At 40.0% G+C, this 20461-nt stretch overlaps 4 protein-coding genes across 4 annotated transcripts; 3 read left to right on the forward strand and 1 right to left on the reverse strand.

Annotated features, from left to right (window-relative positions):
- Positions 1-1177: 1177 nt before the first annotated feature.
- Positions 1178-2266, forward strand: LOC307265676 (leukotriene B4 receptor 1-like; the record flags this gene model as incomplete). The annotated part of the gene is made up of 2 exons (XM_080047470.1): positions 1178-2054; positions 2214-2266. The coding sequence occupies 2 exons, from the start codon at positions 1178-1180 to the stop codon at positions 2264-2266; spliced, it is 930 nt and encodes a 309-aa protein (XP_079903596.1).
- A 5122-nt stretch (positions 2267-7388) lies between these two features.
- LOC307265677 (leukotriene B4 receptor 1-like) lies at positions 7389-8810 on the forward strand (the record flags this gene model as incomplete). The annotated part of the gene is made up of 2 exons (XM_080047471.1): positions 7389-8205; positions 8758-8810. The coding sequence occupies 2 exons, from the start codon at positions 7389-7391 to the stop codon at positions 8808-8810; spliced, it is 870 nt and encodes a 289-aa protein (XP_079903597.1).
- Positions 8811-9582: 772 nt separating this feature from the next.
- On the reverse strand, positions 9583-12358 carry LOC307265787 (inactive serine protease 35-like). Its single transcript, XM_080047591.1, has 2 exons — positions 12176-12358; positions 9583-11628 (listed from the first exon to the last, which is right to left on the reverse strand). Exon 2 carries the CDS (start codon positions 11622-11624, stop codon positions 10257-10259), a length of 1368 nt encoding a protein of 455 aa, XP_079903717.1. The 5' UTR covers positions 11625-11628; positions 12176-12358; the 3' UTR covers positions 9583-10256.
- A 1968-nt stretch (positions 12359-14326) lies between these two features.
- Positions 14327-16635, forward strand: LOC307265678 (leukotriene B4 receptor 1-like; the record flags this gene model as incomplete). The annotated part of the gene is made up of 2 exons (XM_080047472.1): positions 14327-15071; positions 16613-16635. The coding sequence occupies 2 exons, from the start codon at positions 14327-14329 to the stop codon at positions 16633-16635; spliced, it is 768 nt and encodes a 255-aa protein (XP_079903598.1).
- Between the last annotated feature and the right edge of the window lie 3826 nt (positions 16636-20461).

The raw sequence follows: 20461 nt of genomic DNA on the forward strand, positions 1-20461 counted from the left end.
ATCCAATATTTAGTTTTGAATGAGTTCCTAAGAGTTTTGACAACAGTGTCTTAGCAATTGAACATTTTGCCAGAAATACACAGTGTTTTGCAGGTTGTTGTCTATGAATGGTAGAAGAGCTCTTGAGTTTTGGTCAATGTGGTTACTGTATGCATTTTGTGTGAAATGAATGAAAAATTAAACACAGTTTGGAACACATGGACTTCTGTAGTGCACACTGTGTTAAGAGTTTTGCACATGTGGTTTTAGTTGTGCCCACTGTGCTTTAGCAATCGGAAAAAACTGTAAACCAGGGGTCTTCAACCTTTTTCAGCCCAGGGACCCCTTTGTCAATAGAGAAACAGAACAAATAAAAGATAATGAAACAAAAAAAGGGTTTAAGCTTGGCCATAAGATACAACATTCATACGTAATTAAAATGTGTCTTTATCTTTATTGTTGATGAGGTTCGGTGTGGCATTTAAGATGGAGGCCTAGTTACAAAACAATCCATAAACACACACACACACACACACACACACACACACACACACACACACACACACACACACACACACACACACACACACACACACACACACACACACACACACACACAAACACACACACAAGCATACATGCCGACAGTCTTTTCGTGCTCAGCAGTGGGTAACGGTAACCACTAAACAAAACTTTCTATTGCAACATGTTATGGTTTTATTTGAAATAATCTATTAATAATATTATTTTATTGAACATTGTTTTTAAAAAGTATATATTGAAATTAAGTTGAAAGCGAATGTGCATTGTGCATGTATATTTTATTTTATCATAACGAAACATGACAAATAGTTTTGGACTTGAAACAAATAGCTATTGTGTGAAAAATAATTTGTTGAATTTGACACATTTGTTTGAATATGTGGAGTCCTCCCTGTTACAAACTTGAAAAAATTGTTTGCTTAAATTCAATTAAAAAAATATTTTTACTTCCCTAAAGTTGTTTTTATTAAAGCTGTTTCTGTGCAAAAGAGAAAGGTGCATTAAAGTAATATGCAAAACCATCCTCCTCTTTGTTCCTCTTTGTTTTTTGTTCCTCTTTCAACATATTAAAGGAAAACATTGTGAACTCTGCACAGTTACCATCTTCACCTGCACAGGGCACACCACTCGGCTCCTCTGTCTAAAGGTTTGCACAATGGAACAACTCAACTCCACCATGTTTGCTCCTAACAGTTCCTCCACTCCTGGACCTCCACCTCCTGCCTCCCGGCATTTATTCAGTCTAGTTTCTGTGGTGATGCTCTCCATCTGCTTCCTGCTGGGATTTCCTGGAAACATCGCCGTGATCATCTTCAAACTAAAGCAGGAGCACCTGACCAGTGTGAGCCAGAGTTTGATGCTGAATTTGGCCGTGTCGGATCTGCTCTGCCTGCTCACCCTGCCCCTGTGGACTTACGCTTTGCTGAACGGCTGGATGTTTTGCCTGGTGGCCTGTAAGATCCTAGGGTATCTCTTGTACTGCAGCATTTATGGGAGCATGCTGACTGTGACGGCACTAAGTGTACAGCGTTACATACAGGTGGTTTACCTGCAGAGGAATCTACAAGAGGTGAAGAAGAGGCTGCTGGCTCTGATCTGGCTGGTTGCGATGATCCTGTCCATCCCTGTGTTAATAATTTCACAGCTCACCACAGACCTGCCCAGTACACAATGTCGTTTTCGCTACTCTTCCAACTCCCAGCGAGTGGCCACTCTACTGACAGAGGTCCTAGCGTGGTTTGCTTCATTTTCTGTAATTGCATTTGCATACATAAGGCTTCACAGGAAATTGAACCAGACAGCCTTCTTCAACAACCCAAAGACGACCAGGCTGGTCACAAGTATTGTTGTGACCTTATTCGTCCTATGGATGCCATATCTTATCATAAATATGCTTGGTATTGCAGCTATTTCGCTCAATGACAATGGCCTTATGACAATTTATATCGAAAAACGGAACATTTTTGGAGCACTGACATTTGTGAATAGCTGTTTGAACCCACTCCTCTATGCTTTTGCTTCTAGAAACATGTGTACTTTGTGCCAAATATGGAAACAAAGATGCTGTTGTTAATGCAGAACATCACCACTCAGGTCAAATCATAGTTTAGTAACTATAATTTGGTGTAACTTATTGTAAAGTGTCACCAAAAAAAGGTGTATGTAGTGAAAATATGTCATCTCCCCTGCAGATTCACAGTTTGAGGGTGTGGCTCTCTCATTCCTCTCAGAGAGCTGTGGATGATTAGTGGTTTAATGATGAATTTTGGGGTTATGCAAAGTTTCCCGTGAAATCAGCTGTGTGTTCAGGACAACTGGTCCCCAGCCATCAACAAGGAAATGATAGATTAATTTGAATTCAAATGCAAAATTGACTTCCTGTTTGCTTTCCTTGTAAACTTGGTCACACATGTTGTGAACCTAGATTATAATATCCATAAATATGACTTTTTACCATTCATCATATATTCTTCTTTTTCTGTGTGTGTTGGTGTGGATAAAAAGGTGCAACAATGATTTTAAAAGCTGAGTCATGGAATGAATGTATAAGTATATTAAATTGCAAGTTAACTGTTTAAAGGTGAACTAAATTTGAAAAGTGTTTTAATTTCCTTTGTGGCACTGGGGAAAACTGAGTGACAATGCATTTAATTTACTCAAGCGGAGTCACTTGAGTCAGTTTCAATTAGACGATGAATTCAAAAATTCAATACATTTTGGGGCGTGGAGTAGGGAAGAAGAGAGCTTACCAGACCTCTTTAGGCCATTTTTACTCTCTGCTCTTAGCCACATTAGCCATTTCAAGCATAACACACAAATCTCGGACAAATTGTCAACTGTCGAGTTGCATTGTGGGTTTTATGACGAGGAAGAAAAATGTGTGTAATAAAAAATACTCTATGTCCGGCTCTTGCTTCGATTTGTATTTGTTGCTATTCAGATATTCATCATAGGACGGCAATGTAAAATCAGTGGAGAAAAGGAAATAGTTAATTTCTTTATTTTTTGGGAAATGAAAAAAATATTTAAACATTCAAGTTATTTAAACCTTAACAGAGTTTCATTAGATCCTTTTTTAATTAATCTATGATGTTTGAAATGTATCAAAGAGAACATTTCATCATCATTACAGCTGTGGGGATGTAGCAAGCTTTCTTCTTGCATGCTGCATATATAGAATCTTTAATGATGTTGGAAACAAGGAATGATCGATGGTTCTAATCATTACAAGTTGTGCATGTGAATCTCTCATGTGTAGAAGGGATGCTATTCACTGTTGAAGTATACTTGAGGAAGGGCATTTTGGGTAAACATGACATTGCCACACTCAGAAATTACTTACACTTTGCAAAAGTTATTTTTAGCTTCTTTATACAAAGCTTCTAAGTCATACTCATTTACTAAAACATTTTCAACCGATAGGTGAAAGTTAGGGACCATCCTGCTTTATTATAAATGGTATACATAGACTGCCAAATCCTTGAGTCTCTTTGACAAGGACAACAGTACTTTGCAGTCACACCTCTTTGCATAGACTTGGATCTCCGTGGATCCAGTGACAGATCTGGGCATACTTGGACGGGGTGATCCTCACTGCCACGTTAAAGTCCCTCTGCTCACCTCCCTCCACCTCCACCCACTTATGGCCTGAAAACACCCCGATCACCCTGCGCTGCCTCTTCCCTTTCCGGCCTGCGTCTCCCACTTCCCGCCAAACAAAAAAAGGGTTTAACACACACACACACACACATACACGCACACGCGCACGCACACACACACACACACACACACACACACACACACACACACACACACAAACACACACACACAATCATACATGCCGACAGTCTTTTCGTGCTCAGCAGTGGGTAACGGTAACCACTAAACAAAACTTTCTATTGCAACATGTTTTATTTGAAATAATCTATAAATAATATTATTTTAATGAACATTGTTTTTAAAAAGTATATATTGAAATTAAGTTGAAAGCGAATGTGCATTGTGCATGTATATTTTATTTTATCATAACGAAACATGACAAATAGTTTTGGACTTGAAACAAATAGCTATTGTGTGAAAAATAATGTGTTAAATTTGACAAATTTGTTTGAATATGTGGAGTCCTCCCTGTTACAAACTTGAAAAAATTGTTTGCTTAAATTCAATTAAAAAAATGTTTTTACTTCCCTAAAGTTGTTTTTATTAAAGCTGTTTCTGTGCAAAAGAGAAAGGTGCATTAAAGTAATATGCAAAACCATCCTCCTCTTTGTTCCTCTTTGTTTTTTGATCCTCTTTCAACATATTAAAGGAAAACATTGTGAACTCTGCACAGTTACCATCTTCACCTGCACAGGGCACACCACTCGGCTCCTCAGGCTAAAGGTTTGCACAATGGAACAACTCAACTCCACCATGTTTCCTCCACAGGGAAAAACCCTATCAGATCAACAGAGAAACCCTATCGTACTTGTTCCCATAGCTCTAACAAGCAGCCTACATGTTGCTATAATATATTAGGTCCAGCAGAGGGCATACAAACTCAAGTTCTAAACAACAAACCACAGAGCAGCAAAGTGTCACTGTGAAATGTTACTTCAAATAGACATGTTTCTGCAATTTTGTGTAGAAAAAAATGGTTTTAATTGCATTAATGCTTTCATTAATGCATGAAATAACCTAATTGAACTGTCATTTATTGACACAAAAAACATGTTATGACATTAGTATTGAGTCGGATATTATACCATTACCCAATTTAAAGAGTTATACTGTACATAGAAAACAGGTTAAATTCTGAAACACAAGATAATTAAATAATATACAGAGGCACACAATTTTAAGAGAAAAAACATGGTTGTGACTTCATTTTGAAAATATTGTCATGCAATACAGAGTTCAAAATGTTCCTACCCGCAAACATTCAAAAATACACCTCCAAAAACTACCAGTAAATGTTCACTGTCTCATCAAGATATAATCCTCTCCGTCCCAAGGTCTTCCAGCAGACTGGGTCATGTTCTGGGATAAAAAAACAAAAAACAAACAAATGTCAAAATCTGGAGTGTAACGAGAAGCTTTTTGCAAAGATCCTGACAGAAATGTACTTCCCACTCCGATACAGAATGAAGCGACAAGCAAACAGGCAGAAGAGTGAGTCAAGCCAGGAGGGTGCTAGCACAAATTAAGTTTTTGATCATGTGATGACTCACATTGTGGAGAGGCTTTTGGGCAATTTTTTTTTCTTTTTTTGCACTGAACAGAGATGCTTTCAACCCGAAACCCTAACCCAGCTAGAATTCAATTTAGATGTAAAGCTATTTTCAGAGAAAGGATATTTTTCATGTGCTTTTGTGGTCACACACACAACAACAACTTTCTATTGCAACATGTTATGGTTTTATTTGAAAATAATCAATTAATAATATTATTTTATTGAACATTGTTTTTAACAAGTATAAAGGGGAGAATGGGGTAATGTGAGACACTTTTTACATTTGTTCCCCTCTAAGCGAGCTAAAATGATTTATCACTCAAATTTACACATTTCCCATTTATTCAGGATGTTTCCTGGAAATGGGCATTAGCAAAATGTATTCAAGACAAAGGGCAGTGAAAATATGATTGTTTTAAAAAAAGTTGTCTTGTGTCTCACTTTACCCCAGTTGTGGGGTAAACTGAGACAGACCAGAGAAATCAAGGGGGTAAACTGATCCACTTACTTTTTCCACTGTGAAACTACCATAACAAAACATATAACAGTTAGAATCCTGACAGCTAGCTTGAAAACCAAATATTCCAAAACTAATGTCGGACTAGTAACAGAATCATGGGTTTTGGTCAATTAAGCAAAACAAAATTCTAAACACTTGAAAGTAACTCTGAACAAATACAACATATAATTCATATTCAATAATTAACATTCAAATGACAGATAGAACCAGTAAGATTAAAACACAGTCTGAGGGTCAGAACACAGGACCCTTAGAGCCAGCTAGTGTCTGGGGGTCAGGGAAAAGAACAATCAGAACCAGCTACAGCCTGGGACTCAGAACACAGGACTAGACCCAGCTGTCATTTTCCATCTTTTCAGTCTTTGATTAATATTTTTCTGCATTTGTTTTATTGGGATCATTCATTGAATAAAGACATTTTACTCAGAGTCTATTGATGTTAAAGGTCACTCTCCTGTCCCCCACATACCTACGTGCCAAACCATGCCCTTGCTGACACCCCTTCAACCCCCACCTCCAGCCCACATTGTCTTTTGTCTTATTCAAACTAGTCTCCTTGCTACCTCAAATATAATGGATTCATTAAAAGAGGGCACAGACACTGTCTCACTTTACCCCACAGCATTTGTCTCACTTTACCCCACTGCCACAATTTGAGAAAAAACTACCTCTCTCAGCAATTCAGGCTAATCTTCGGTTATCATCATCACATGGTTTCATATGTTGGTAGTTCATCAACATGTATGATAGAAGTTTTTCTACCTGAATCGATTTGCTTTGGCACAGCAATCGATTAAGTTGACAGCAAGAAAATTTACTTTTACATGCAAAAAATACATTTTTGTGAAAAAAACATCACCATGAGGTCCTCTCTTTCATGGTCGAGTGGAAATGAGAAGGGGCTTGAAAACATATATCTCACATGACCAAAAATGTGTTCCATTGCCTAGATACAGGGGGTGTCTCACATTACCCGATGCCTCACATTCCCCCGTTCCCCCCCCCCCCCATTGAATTTAGCGTGGAAGCGAATGTGCATTTAATTTTATTATAAAGAAACATGACGAGTGGTATTGAACCTGAAACAAATAGCTAATCGTGTGTGAAAAATACCTTAAATTTGACCTCATGTTTGAAGATGTGGAGTCCTCCCTGACACAAACTTGAAGAAATTGTTTGCTTAAGTTCAATAATTTTTATTTTTTTAGTTCCCTGAAGTTGTTTTGCTTGTAGCTGTTTCTGTGCAGAGAAGAAAGGTGCATTAAAATAATATGCACCCTTGAGGTATTCTGGTTTGTTTGACCCATGTCCAAGGGAAGACGGACCGCTTAGGCTCTGCGCTGCCTTCTATACGGTGAAGACCTTTCTGTTTCCTATCTCTTTCTAACTCATCCACCTTTCCGTGATCAGCTACAGCCAGAAAAGAAAGGTGCATTAAAATAATATGCAAAACCATGCAGCCATGAGGGAATATCTGGCACCCGGGCAGGAATTCAGGTCATTTGCATCAAAGAATGACGCATGTTTTTTGATCCTCTTTCAACACATTTAAAGAGAACATTGTGAATACTGCACAGTTACTATCTTCAATTGCACAGGGCACACCACTCAGCTCTCTGGCAGCAGGTTTGCAGAATGGAACAACTCAACTCCACCATGTTTGCTCCTAACATTTCCTCCACTCCTGGACCTCCACGTCTTGCCTCCTTGGACACCATCGGCGCAGTGGTGGTGCTGTCCATCTGCTTCCTGCTGGGATTTCCTGGAAACATCGCCGTGATCATCTTCAAACTAAAGCATGAGCACCTGACCAGTGTGAGCCAGAGTTTGATGCTGAATTTGGCCGTGTCGGATCTGCTATGCCTGCTCACCCTTCCCCTGTGGATTTACACTTTTCTAGAAAGCTGGACGTTTGGCCTGGTGGCCTGTAAGATCATAACGTATCTTGTGTACTGCAGCATTTATGGAAGCATGCTGACTGTGACGGCATTGAGTGTACAGCGCTACATACAGGTGGTTTACCTGCAGAGGTGTCTACAAGAGGGGGAGAAGAGGCTGCTGGCTCTGATCTGGCTAATTGCGGTTATTCTGTCCATCCCTGTGTTAATAATTTCACAGCTCACCACAGACCTGCCCAGTACAAAATGCCGTTTTCGCTACTCTTCCAACTCCCAGCGAGTGGCCACTCTACTGGCAGAGGTCCTAGCGGGGTTTGCTTCATTTTCTGTAATTGCATTTGCATACATACGGCTTCACAGGAAATTGAACCAGACAGCCTTCTTCAACAACCCACAGACGACCCGGCTGGTCACAAGTATCGTTGTGACCTTCTTCGTCCTATGGATGCCATATCTTATCATGAATGTGCTTGGTATTGCAGCTATTTCGCTCAATGACAATGGCCTTATGACATTTTATAAGGAAAACCGGAGATTTTTTGGAGCACTGACATGTGTGAATAGCTGTTTGAATCCACTCCTCTATGCTTTTGCTTTTGCTTCTAGAAACGTCTGCACTTTGTGCCAAATATGGAAACAAAAATGCTGTTGTTAATGCAGAACATCACCATTCAAGTCAAACCATTTGACAGATTATGATTGATAAAAAGCCACCAGATATCAGTAGCCTACAACATGTAGAACAACGGTGATAGAATAAAAAAAGCAACACTTTACAATAAAGTACACAACATTATAGTAACTAGCTACTACATTATGCATTACATACTACTACATAGGTTTTTTTTGTAACAACTAGTACATATAGTAGGTAATGCATGACTATGTAGTACTTACTTAAATAAAATAAAAAAACCTATGTAGTAGTTAATGTATAACGACGTAGTAGTTACTTTAGAAAAAAAAGCAAAAAAATTAGGTAATGCACAATTATGCAGCAGTTACTAAAAAAACCTATGTAGTAGTTACTACAATTTTGTGTACCTTATTGTAAAGCGTTACCAAAAAAAGGTGTTTGTTGTGAAAATATGTCATCTCCCCTGCAGATTCACAGTTTGAGGGTGTGGCTCTCTCATTCCTCACACAAAGCTGTGGATGATTAGTGGTTAATGATGAATTTTAGGGTTACACAACGTTCCTCATGAACTCAGCTTTGTGTTCATGACAACTAGTCCTCATTCATCAAATACGATTAAAAACGCAAATGCAAAATTGATTTCCTGTTTGCTTTCCTTCTATGCATGGTCACAAATGTTGCAGTGAACCTAGATTATAATTTCCATAAATATTTTTTTTCCTCTTCATCATAATGTATATTCTTATTTTTCTATGTGTGTTGGTGCGGATAAAAAGGTACAATAATGACTTTAAAAACTGAGTTATGGAATGAATGAATTGTGGGTAGTAATGAAGGGTAAAAGACACAAGTTAAACAAATTCTAAGTATATCAAATTGCAAGTTAACCTTCTAAAGGGGAACTAAATGTGAACCATTCTTTATGTCCTTTGTGACTCTGGGGGAAGCTGAGTGACAATGCATTTAATTTACTCAAGTTGTGTCACTTGAGTCAGCTTCAATTTGACGATGAATTCAAAAATGAAATAGCCTACATTTTGAGGTGTGGAGTAAGTAAGAAGAGAGTTTACCAGACCTCTTTAGGCCACTCTCTGCTCTAAGCCACATTAGCCATTTCAAGCAAAACACACTCAAAAAGAATTGTCAACAGTTGAGTTGCATTGTTGGTTTTATGAGAAAGAAAAGTGTGTGGAATAAAAAATATTCTATGTCTGGCTCTGTTGCATCGATTTGTATTTGTTGCAAGTCTGATATGTGTAGGAGGGCAAAGTAAAATCAGTGGAGTAAAGGAAATAGTTAATTTTTTTGGAAAAGAAAGGAAAAATCAAAAACTTAAGTTATTTTAATCTTAACATAGTTTAATTTGGTCCAGTTTTAAATCATCTATGATGCCTACAATATACCAGACAGAACATTTCATCATCATTAGCTGTGGGGATGTAGCAAGCCTTCTTCTTGCATGCTGCAATATATTGAATCATTAATTATGTTGGAAACAAGGAATGATAGGTGGGCCTAATTTGTGGGGGTGGGGGGGGGGGGGGGGTTGCAATAGACAAAAATAATCAATCAATAACGGAACCGGCCAATGCAACAACAAAAAAATATCTACATAGGTGACGATCTCAATGTCGAACCCAAAGTTACTCTCTTGGGTGGGCCTAATCATGACAAGTTGTGCATGAAGCTGTGAATCTCTCATGAGTAAGAGGGATGCTATCCACTGTTGAAGTATACTTGAGGAAGGGCATTTTGGGTAAACATGACCTTGTCACTCTCAGAAATTACTTACACTTTCCAAAAGTTAATTCTAGCTTCCTTGTACAAAAGCTTCTAAGTCGTACTCATTAACTAAAACATTTTCAACCGATAGGTGAAAGTTTGGGACCATTTTGCTTTATTATAAATGGTATACATAGACAGCCAAATCCTTGAGTCTCTCTGACAAGGACAACAGTACTTTTGCAGTCACACCTCTTTGCATAGACTTGGATCTCCGTGGATCCAGTGACAGATCTGGGCATACTTGGACGGGGTGATCCTCACTGCCACATTAAAGTCCCTCTGCTCACCTCCCTCCACCTCCACCCACTTATGGCCTGAAAACACCCCGATCACCCTGCGCTGCCACTTCCCTTTCCGGCCTGCGTCTCCCACTTCCCGCCTCAGACGGATGTAAACGCCTGCACCTGTGGCTCCCGGCTCGGCGTCACAGTGCTGGTACAACAGATCTCCGGACTCGTTGGCCACTGAGCAGAAACGGTAGACCACCCTCTCGTCTCCCCGATTGTCCAGCAGGCTTTTGTCAGCGTCGTAGCCTGAGAAGTGGATCCGTGCCAGTGGGACGACGGAGGGCGCCACCCCGAGCTCCATGTACCTTTGTTCGAGCGGTCGTCTAAGCTCCAGGAGAGCGTAATCATAGTCAGTAGACAATGAGTTGTTGGAGTTCCTGGTCTGTATCCACCCTTGAGGGATTCTGGTTTGTTTGACCCGGGTCCAACGGAAGACGGGCCGCTTGGGCTCTGTGCTACGTTCTATACGGCTAAGACCTTTCTGTTTCCCGTCTCTTTCTACCTCATAGACCTTTCCTTGATCAGCTACAGCCTCTTTCCTTCCCCTGAGCCTCCTGCCTTTGCCTCCCGTTCTTCCTCTCCCTACACCTCCATCTACACTATTCTGCTCCTCACCCCCCGTCCCTCCCCTCCTCCGCCCTCCTCTCCTCCTACCTCCTCCTCTTCTTTTAGCCTTGAGCTGCAGCACCCCTACTCTAAGCCTTCTGGCACCCTCTAGGTAGTCCCTCCCATCGTGGAGGCAGTGTGCTGCAGTCAGCACATGTTTGGGGGATATGAGAACTCCGGAGCAGCCCGTGGAGAGACGCACGGCGGTGGAGAAAGGGTAGTTGGTGACAAAACCCGAGTCTGAGATCACGAAGCGCCCATCTGCTCCGTAAACCTGCCTTTTCGTGCGGGTGCGAGCTTCTGAGCGCCGGGCCGCTGTTCCTGGGGGTGTCTCGTTGAAACCCTGCAAACTGATATCTGTGTGCATGCGAGTGCCATTCTCATACATTGTCTCATAGCCCAGAATCCTCTCTTGCTCAGTCTGGTCTACAGGTGATTGGCTGCCATGACACTCTGCTCCACAGAGGGCCTTTGCCTCTCCTCTTTCCTGCCCCCTGAACAGAGGAGTGTTTAAAGGCTGTGTGTGTGTGTCCAGCAGCACAGGGAGGCTCTGCCTGGTCCACCTGTACGCCTCGTCCATCTCATCTCCACCAAGAACTCCAGCAGCTGTCAGGGCAGCTGCACAGAGCAGTAAGCACGGGAGGTGATTGAGTCCCATCCCACTGAAAAGAAAGACAAAGCCATAGTAAAGACCTATAATAAGGACCATGGTTTCTAAGCTCTGAATCGCCACCAATATTTATTTTTTTCACAATCAGATCAGATCAACAGAAAAACCCTATTGCCTACTTGCTCCCATAGATCTAAAAAGCAGCCTAAATGTTGCTATTATATATTATAGGGCCAGCAGAGGGCATACAAACTCATGTTCTAAACAATAAACCACAGAGCAGCTGTGAAATTTTACTTAAACATTAGGTTCCAAAGTTTAAAATGCAAGTAATGTTTCATTAATGCATGCAACAACCTAATTGAACTGTCATTTAGTAAAACAAATAACATTTTATGACATTAGTGAGTCGGATATTATACCATTTGCAAAAGAGTTATACTGTATATAGAAAACCGTTTCAATTCTGAAACACAAGATAATTAAAAAAAGGATACAGATAAAACCTTGGTTGGGCACACAATATTAAGAGAAAAGACATGGTTGTGACTTTATTTTGAAAATATTGTCATGAAATACAGAGTTCAAAATGTTCCTACCTGCAAACTTTCAAAAATTCAGAAAAACACCTCCAACAACTTCAAGTTAATGTTCCTCGTTCTCATCAAGAAATAATCCTTTCCATCCCAAGGTTGTCCAGCAGACTGGGTTCCATCATGATCTGGGCTAAAAAAAAGAATCCAAACACATATCAAAATCTGGAGTGCAAGGAGAAGCTTTTTGCAAAGATCCTCACATAAATGTACATCCCACTCCGATGCAGAAAGAAGCGACACGCAAACAGGCAGAAGAGTGAGTCAAGCCAGGAGGGTGCGAGCACGAATGAAGTTTTTGATCATGTGATGGCTCACAATGTGGAGAGGCTTTTGGGCTATTTTTATATTTTTTGCACTGAACAGTGATGCTTTCAACCTGAAACCCTAACCCAGCCAGAATTAGATTTAGATGTTTTCAGCTGTTTTCAGAAAAGAGGAACGTTCTATTGCAACATGTTACTGTTTTATTTGAAAATAATCAGTTAATAATTAATTTTATGGAACATTGTTTTTTAAAAACGTATATACTGAAGGGTGGAAGCAAATGTGCATGTGTATTTAATTTTATTATAAAGAAAAATTATGATTCGTTTTGGACCTAAAACAAAATGCTTTTGTTGTGTGAAAATACTAATTTTGACATCATGTTTGAAATGTGGAGTCCTACCTGTCACTAAGATGAAGACATTTTTATTTAAATTCAATGAATGTAATCTTTTTTTTTACGTCCCTGAAGATGTTTTGCTGAAACATCGCTGTGATCAAACTAAAGCAGGACCACTTGACCAGTGTGAGCCAGAGTTTGATGCTGAATTTGGCCGTGTCAGATAGTCTCTGCCTGCTCACCCTTCCACTGTGGATTTACACTTTTCTGGAAAGCTGGACGTTTGGCCTGGTGGCCTGGATCCTAAGGTATCTCTTGTTCTGCAGCATTTATGGGAGCATGCTGACTGTGACAGCATTGAGTGTATAGCGCTACATACAGGTCGTTTACCTGCAGAGGAGTCTACAAGAGGGGAAGAAGAGGCTGCTGGCTCTGATCTGACTGGTTGCAATGATCCTGTCCATCCCTGCGTTAGTGATTTCACAGCTCACCACAGACCTGCCCAGTACACAATGCCGTTTTAACTTATCTTCCCCGTCCCAAGTGGTAGCTGTGCTAATATCAGAGTCTCTAATAGGGTTTGCTTCACTTTCTGTAATTGCATTTGCCTACATAAACCAGCACAGGAAATTGAACCAGACAGCTTTCTTCAACAACCCACAGACTACCTGGCTGGTCAAAAGTATGGTTGTGACCTTCTTCGTCCTATGGATGCCATTTCTTATCCTGATTGTGTTTGGTATTGCAGCTATTTTTCTTGAGGACAATGACCTTGTGAAGTTTTATAATGAAAAACGATTCATTTTTGGAGCACTGACATTTGTGAATAGCTGTCTGAACCCACTCCTCTATGCTTCTGCTTCTAGAAACCTGTGCACTTCATGCCAAATATTGAAACAAAGATGCTGTTGTTAATGCAGAACAGAATCCACGGTGGATTTGCGGTTTAGATTTACGTTTGGCATTTCTGTCCCTGATCCATAAACATACACGTAAACACACACACACGTAAACACACACACGTAAACACACACACACACACACACACACACACAACAATTTTCTATTGTTACTGTTTTATTTGAAAATAATCAGTAAATCATTAATTTTTTTGAATATTGATTGAAAATTGTAAAAAGTATATGCTGATATTAGGGTAGAAGCCAATGTGCATGTGTATTTTATTGTATTATAAAGAAACATGATGAGTGGTTTTGGACCTAAAACAAATTGCTCTTGTTGTGTGAAAAATACAATTTTGACATTATGTTTGAATATGTGGAGTCCTCCCTTTCACTATCATAAAGATATTTTTGATTTGAATTCAATAAATTTACTTTTTTTTTGCTGAAAGCTGTTTCTGTAGAGAAAAGAAAGGTGCATTAAAATAATATGCAAAACCAGGAATTCAGGTCATTTGCATCAAAGAGTGACGCATGTTTTTTGATCCTCTTTCAACGCATTTAAAGAGAACATTATGAACTCTACACAGTTACCATCTTCACCTGCACAGGGCACACCACTCAGCTCTCTGGCAGCAGGTTTGCACAATGGAACAACTCAACTCCACCATGTTTGCTCCTAACATTTCCTCCACTCCTGGACCTCCACTCTCTGCCTCCTTGTATCTTCTCCACAGTCTAGTTTCTGTGGTGGTGCTGTCCATCTGCTTCCTGCTGGGATTTCCTGGAAACATCGCTGTGATCATCTTCAAACTAAAGCAGGAGCACTTGACCAGTGTGAGCCAGAGTTTGATGCTGAATTTGGCCGTGTCAGATCTGCTCTGCCTGCTCACCCTTCCACTGTGGATTTACACTTTTCTGGAAAGCTGGACGTTTGGCCTGGTGGCCTGTAAGATCCTAGGGTATCTCTTGTTCTGCAGTATTTATGGGAGCATGCTGACTGTGACAGCATTGAGTGTACAGCGCTACATACAGGTGGTTTACCTGCAGAGGAGTCTACAAGAGGGGAAGAAGAGGCTGCTGGCTCTGATCTGGCTGGTTGCAATGATCCTGTCCATCCCTGTGTTAGTGCTTTCACAGCTCACCACAGACCTGCCCAGTACACAATGCCGTTTTAACTTATCTTCCCCGTCCCAAGTGGTAGCTGTGCTAATACCAGAGTCTCTAACAGGGTTTGCTTCATTTTCTGTAATTGCATTTGCCTACATTAGCCTGCACAGGAAATTGAACCAAACAGCTTTCTTCAACAACCCACAGACAACCCGGCTGGTCACAAGTATCGTTGTGACCTTCTTCTTCCTATGGATTCCTTTTCTTATCCTGAATGTGTTTGGTATTGCAGCTTTTTTGCTTGAGGACAATGGCTTTGTGAAGTTTTATTTAGAAACCCGGTACATTCTTGGAGCACTGACATTTATAAATAGCTGTTTGAATCCACTCCTCTTTGCTTTTGCTTCTAGAAACATCTGCACTTTGTGCCAAATATGGAATCAAAGATGCTGTTGTTAATGCAGAACATCACCATTCAAGTCAAATCATTTGACAGAGTGTGATTGATGAAAAGCCAACACATATCAGTATAAAATGTAGAACAACGATGATAATAAAGCTTAATTGTAGGAAAAATGTTTTTAAAGGTGTGTTTGTAGTGAATATAGTAAGTCATCTCCCCTGCAGATTCACAGTTTGAGGGTGGGTCTCTCATTCCTCACAGAAAGCTGTGGATGATTAGTGGTTTAATGATGAATTTTGGGGTTACGCAACGTTCCTCGTGAAATCTCACTGTGTGTTCATGACAACTGTTCCTCATTCATCAAATAAGAGTCAAACCAACAACATGGAAATGATACATTCATTTGAATTTACAATGCAAAATTGATTTCCTCTTTGCTTTCCTTGTAAACTTGGTCACAAATGTTGTGGTGAACCTAGATTATAATCTCAATAAATATATTTTTTCCCCACTTCATCATGTGTTCTTCTTTCTCTGTGTGTGTTGGTGTGGATATGTGTGTGCGTTTGGTGGGATTGTCCAAAAGCACCATGAGATACTTGTCTATCTAAACATCTTAGCCTCCATGGGAGGGATCCCGCTAGAGTAAAGAAGAATTAATAAAAAGATTTAATAAATGTTTGTGTTGGAAGGCATCCAATGAGAGGAATGACCATATGTCTCAATTGTTTAGCAACAGATGGACATATAGAGACAAGAGGAAGGACAGAGAGACAGAGGGAGACGGTTGTGCTAATAATGTAAGCATATGTTCAAAGTAACACATTAATTCATTCTACTTTATCTCAACCTTTCAGTTCCTACAACACCCACTGTGCATTCCATTTTAAAGATATACAACCAACACTGTATTAAAAATAGGCCTTTATCTTCCTCACTGTCTTAAAAAGGTCTCATCAATAAATAAATGTATTCCCAAAAAATGTCAAGTTGTCCGTTAGAAAAAAATACCGATCAGCCAGATGTACTTAAAAGTATCATAAGCATTATATAAAGATGTCATGTGACCGTAAACTGGAATGTATTATATTTTTACATTATTATTACTGATGTTTTTATTAATAAACAGAATATTTCTGTTGTAGTTGGTTCAAAGCACATTTTTTGCCTCTTAACAATGCATCAAGTCTCAATCTCATCATTTTTGTAAGGAAATAAATCATTTGTATAGTAAGAACTGTATGAATGTCAAATATTAAATGACAGAGTAAAAAGTAAAAAGGATAATGTTTCCCTCTAAACCGTTGTGGTATAGAATTATGAAGTAGCATTTTTCTCACATGCAGTACTTGAACTATCTGCAGTAGCCTCTCTCTTTGTGTGCTCCCACTATGTTGGTCATTGTAATGTCTTCTTTGTAGTGTACAGTATCCAAGAACAGTAGCACTGTTATCTGTTCCAGATACTTCATGAGAACTTCTCTTTTATTGTTGGAGGTTTCACTTAACTTTCTTAACAAACACCCAACCTTTTACTATGCCACTGTAGACAAATCATTCTCAATACGTTGGCTACATCCGTCCCTGCATGTTTTTGTTCATTTTTTCAGCCTTTAACTTCTGTGCTTGGTTTTCATTAATTTCCGACTGGACTGGAGTTGACACTTGTCAAATATGTTTGGTGAAGCACAGAGCCGGCCCGAGGCATAAGCGAACTAAGCGGTCGCTTAGGGCCCCCGACCGCCAGGGGGGCCCCCTCCAAAAAAAAAAGTGTATAGTCTATAGCCTATTTCAGCCTCGTCTGTGGAAAAAAAGATACAGTAGCTGGACAACAGAGTTCTTCTGCTTAGTTCCTCTCACTGCATTTAAATGCATTCATTGTATTACAGAGAAATATGTCCCGTAAAAGAAAAAGAGCTCCCAGCCCAACCCAGAGGACCCTCCATAATATTTTATTTTATATTAATATTTTTATGGAAAATCCATGTGTCTTTCTTCAATAGCTTCTAATTCATCTGACCCAGTGTCTCCAAATTATTTGTTCACACAAAATTTCTCAGATTTAGCCTCTTAATTTTTCTCTCAAAGTGCACCAGATTCATGCATTTCACTTTAAAAAGGTTAAAAAAATCTCCCGGGGGGGGGGTCTAATATTTTCGCACAGCCGCACAGTGGAGGCATTAGCGAAAAAAACTCGGTGTGTGAATGATGTTTAACAAAGGTCTATAGTTTCAGCAACGCTAACATTGGAGAGGGGCCCCCTAATCATATTTCGCTTAGGGCCCCCTGAAGGCTTGGGCCGGCTCTGGTGAAGCAGGAGGTCCAAGAAGCAGGGCTTTTTTTCCTGTGGTAATTCAGCTGGTCATGCCCCTCAGAGGCAAAAAAAAAAACATTATTCAAGTTCTCTCCTCAGGCTTTGTACATTGCAGCACTCAGGGTCAAATAATAACCATTTTCTGTGCTGAACTCTGTCTAGACACTACTGCAAATAAAACACAAAACAAAGGGAAAGCGGTCCAACCAAAGGGTCTGGTCTGCAATGGGAGAGCATGTCCTTGTGTGTCTGTTTTGTTTGTGACTCAGTACTTCCTTTGGACCCAAGCAGGGTTTTACTGGCCGGTTCTCAATGATGAAAATAATCCCTTTCCCATGCCACCATGACTTCTCCTCTAAATTCACTGAATGTTATGCTGCCAAGATGCTTGCTTACAATATTCATAATTTGTAACACACACGTTTGGTCATCAGAAGGCGGTTGACCCCTGGCAGACAGAGAAAAAAGATCTGAGACAGAATCCTTTTAAAGTGCATGTGCATGCTGAAAGGCTTGTATGATGGTAGTGGTGGTCGTTGTGGTGTGTGTGTGTGGGTGTGTGTGTGTGTGTGTGTGTGTGTGTGTGTGTGTGTGTGTGTGTGTGTGTGTGTGTGTGTGTGTGTGTGTGTGTGTGTGTGTGTGTGCGCGCGCGCGCGTGTGTGTGTGTGTGTGTGTGAGTGTGTGTGTGTGTGTGTGTGTGTGTGTGTGTGTGAGTGTTTGGGAGAGAGTGCATGAAAACAAAATTAATAAAACCTTGAAGCAAATTGTTTTAATTATAGTGTAATTATAGTTATGGTGCCTTTAAATTGCATCTATCACTAAATTACGATAGGATTTCGCTCAGATCCCACAATCATAAACTCAGTTATAAATCCATGTAATCAGGGAGTATTTACAAAAACACAAAGCTTATTGCTGTTTTTGCTCAACAGTCTGATGTTAAGTTACGTAATAATTCTGTATGTCGGAAAACAAGCAAATTTTTTTAACCAATTTTCAAGATAGTTGGGTGACAAGATCGATACAACTCCTTAAGACACATAATGAAACGTTAACATGTTAGTAAGTCAGCTTGAGAGGTGCCTGTGGTGGAATTTTGGTTCCATTCAGACAGAGGCAGGCTAGCTGTCTCCCCCTATTTCAATTCTTTATGCTAAGCTAACTGTGTCCAGGGTGATTAGATATCAATCTTCTCTAACTCTCAATCTCAAACTCTCGGCAAGAAGCGAATTAATGCATTTCTGAAAATGCCTGAAGATATGTAGTTTGTTTTATTAAAGGACACCAAATGAACACAACCGGTCAACGTAAAAGATAACACAGTGTGATATAGTCAGACATTTTAATTTAAGTTGGGTCAAGTATGAGGAGCACTAGCGATAACAGTTATGGATATAGCCCGGGGATGTTAGATGACTCACTGTTGCCTGCTCATTCCTCTCTTCTCACGCATCTAGGATTTGCTGTCCTTTTCCCATTTCCCCATCATTTAATTACTAACCGGTCTTGCACAGTCTTAACCCTTCTTTCGCTCCAATCTAATTCCTTTCTATTATGTTGCATGTTTTATTAAAATACATAATTTTCCATTATTTTCCTTGCTCTCTGCTCTCCTCCGGGTTTTTTATCCAGCTGGCAGTGTTGACAGAGAAACCAGGTGCTGAGACATGAGTGAAGGAAAAGCATGGAGGAGAAGAGTAGCTGGTTTATCTTGGCTCTCCACACCTCGCTATCTTCAAGTAGAGCTTTCCTGGTTCCTGTCCAAACGTAACTCCTCGATCCGGTGGGATTCAGCAGCTAAGCGGAAAAAGTTTCCTCCCTCAGCACCAATCTAATTAGACTATCCCGGCTCAGTGTGACCTGCTGAGCCTGGGGTTATGATATTTTTGGTAACGTGGCCTTGGGATGCTCTTATATCTATACTTGCAAGTATATATCGACATAGCTGTGTGAATATGGTGGCCTGGCATAAATCAATACCTACTTACTTTTCAAATGTCTGTTTGGGGGAGAAAATTAGTGTGATACCATGAGATTGTTTTGTGTGTTTGGTGAACTCTTCGTGTGCATACATGTTGTTGGGCGGGTTGTTGTACACAGACGGAGCATTCCAGGTGATTTGTGTAAGAGTCAGAGAGACTGCCAGATATCAAAGGGCATGGACTGCCAACTATAATTATGTCATTAGAAACCTACCCGGCCATCAGAATATTGGTGAATTACAACGTTGTTGCATATCTTTGTTCTGTTCCAAAAAAAATATATAAAATATAAATACTGTATATTGCTCTGACAGGAGGGATAAAGGATGTGTGGCTTCTTCTTTGTTTTTCTTTCTAGAGTATGCAGGATGTCAAATCATGTGAGCAGTGAAGCACTAACACTCAAGCTCTTAAGACTCCTGACACTGTGAACAACTTCAGACGTAATCAGCAGTGGAGGAAGTAGTCGGATTCTTGGGTAGAAATATTAACATTACGGGGGCGCCCTTAGCTCAGTTGGTAGGGCGCCCCTCCCCCTCTCCCCCCCCCCCCCCCCCCCACTCCACATGCAGAGGACAACCGCGGGCGGGAATCGAACCCGGGTCTGCTGCTATACTTAAGTTTTTAAAAATGGGACTTGTGATTGATATACTGTTATATCACATGATTATTAATCAGAAATTGATACAAAAAATACTATAGAAAAAAAAGAGTAATTTACCCAGAACACATCTTAACAACGCTTGTTTTGTGAAAATAATTTCTAAAACTAAAAATGTTTTTGCATTAAAAATGGCAAAACTATTATCAAAATAGTTGGCACTTACTTTTCTGTCAATTTCCAAAAACATTCATTTCAGATACACTTGTATATGCTGTTGTGTAGTTTCATTTAGAATAAAACATCATATTTTCCAGCTCTATTAATGTTGTAAAGTATACTAAAGCTGTCAAATATTTGCAGAGGAGTAAATA

This window comes from Ammodytes marinus, assembly GCF_949987685.1.
Source record: "Ammodytes marinus genome assembly, chromosome: 19".
NCBI classification, from domain to species: Eukaryota; Metazoa; Chordata; class Actinopteri; order Uranoscopiformes; family Ammodytidae; genus Ammodytes; species Ammodytes marinus.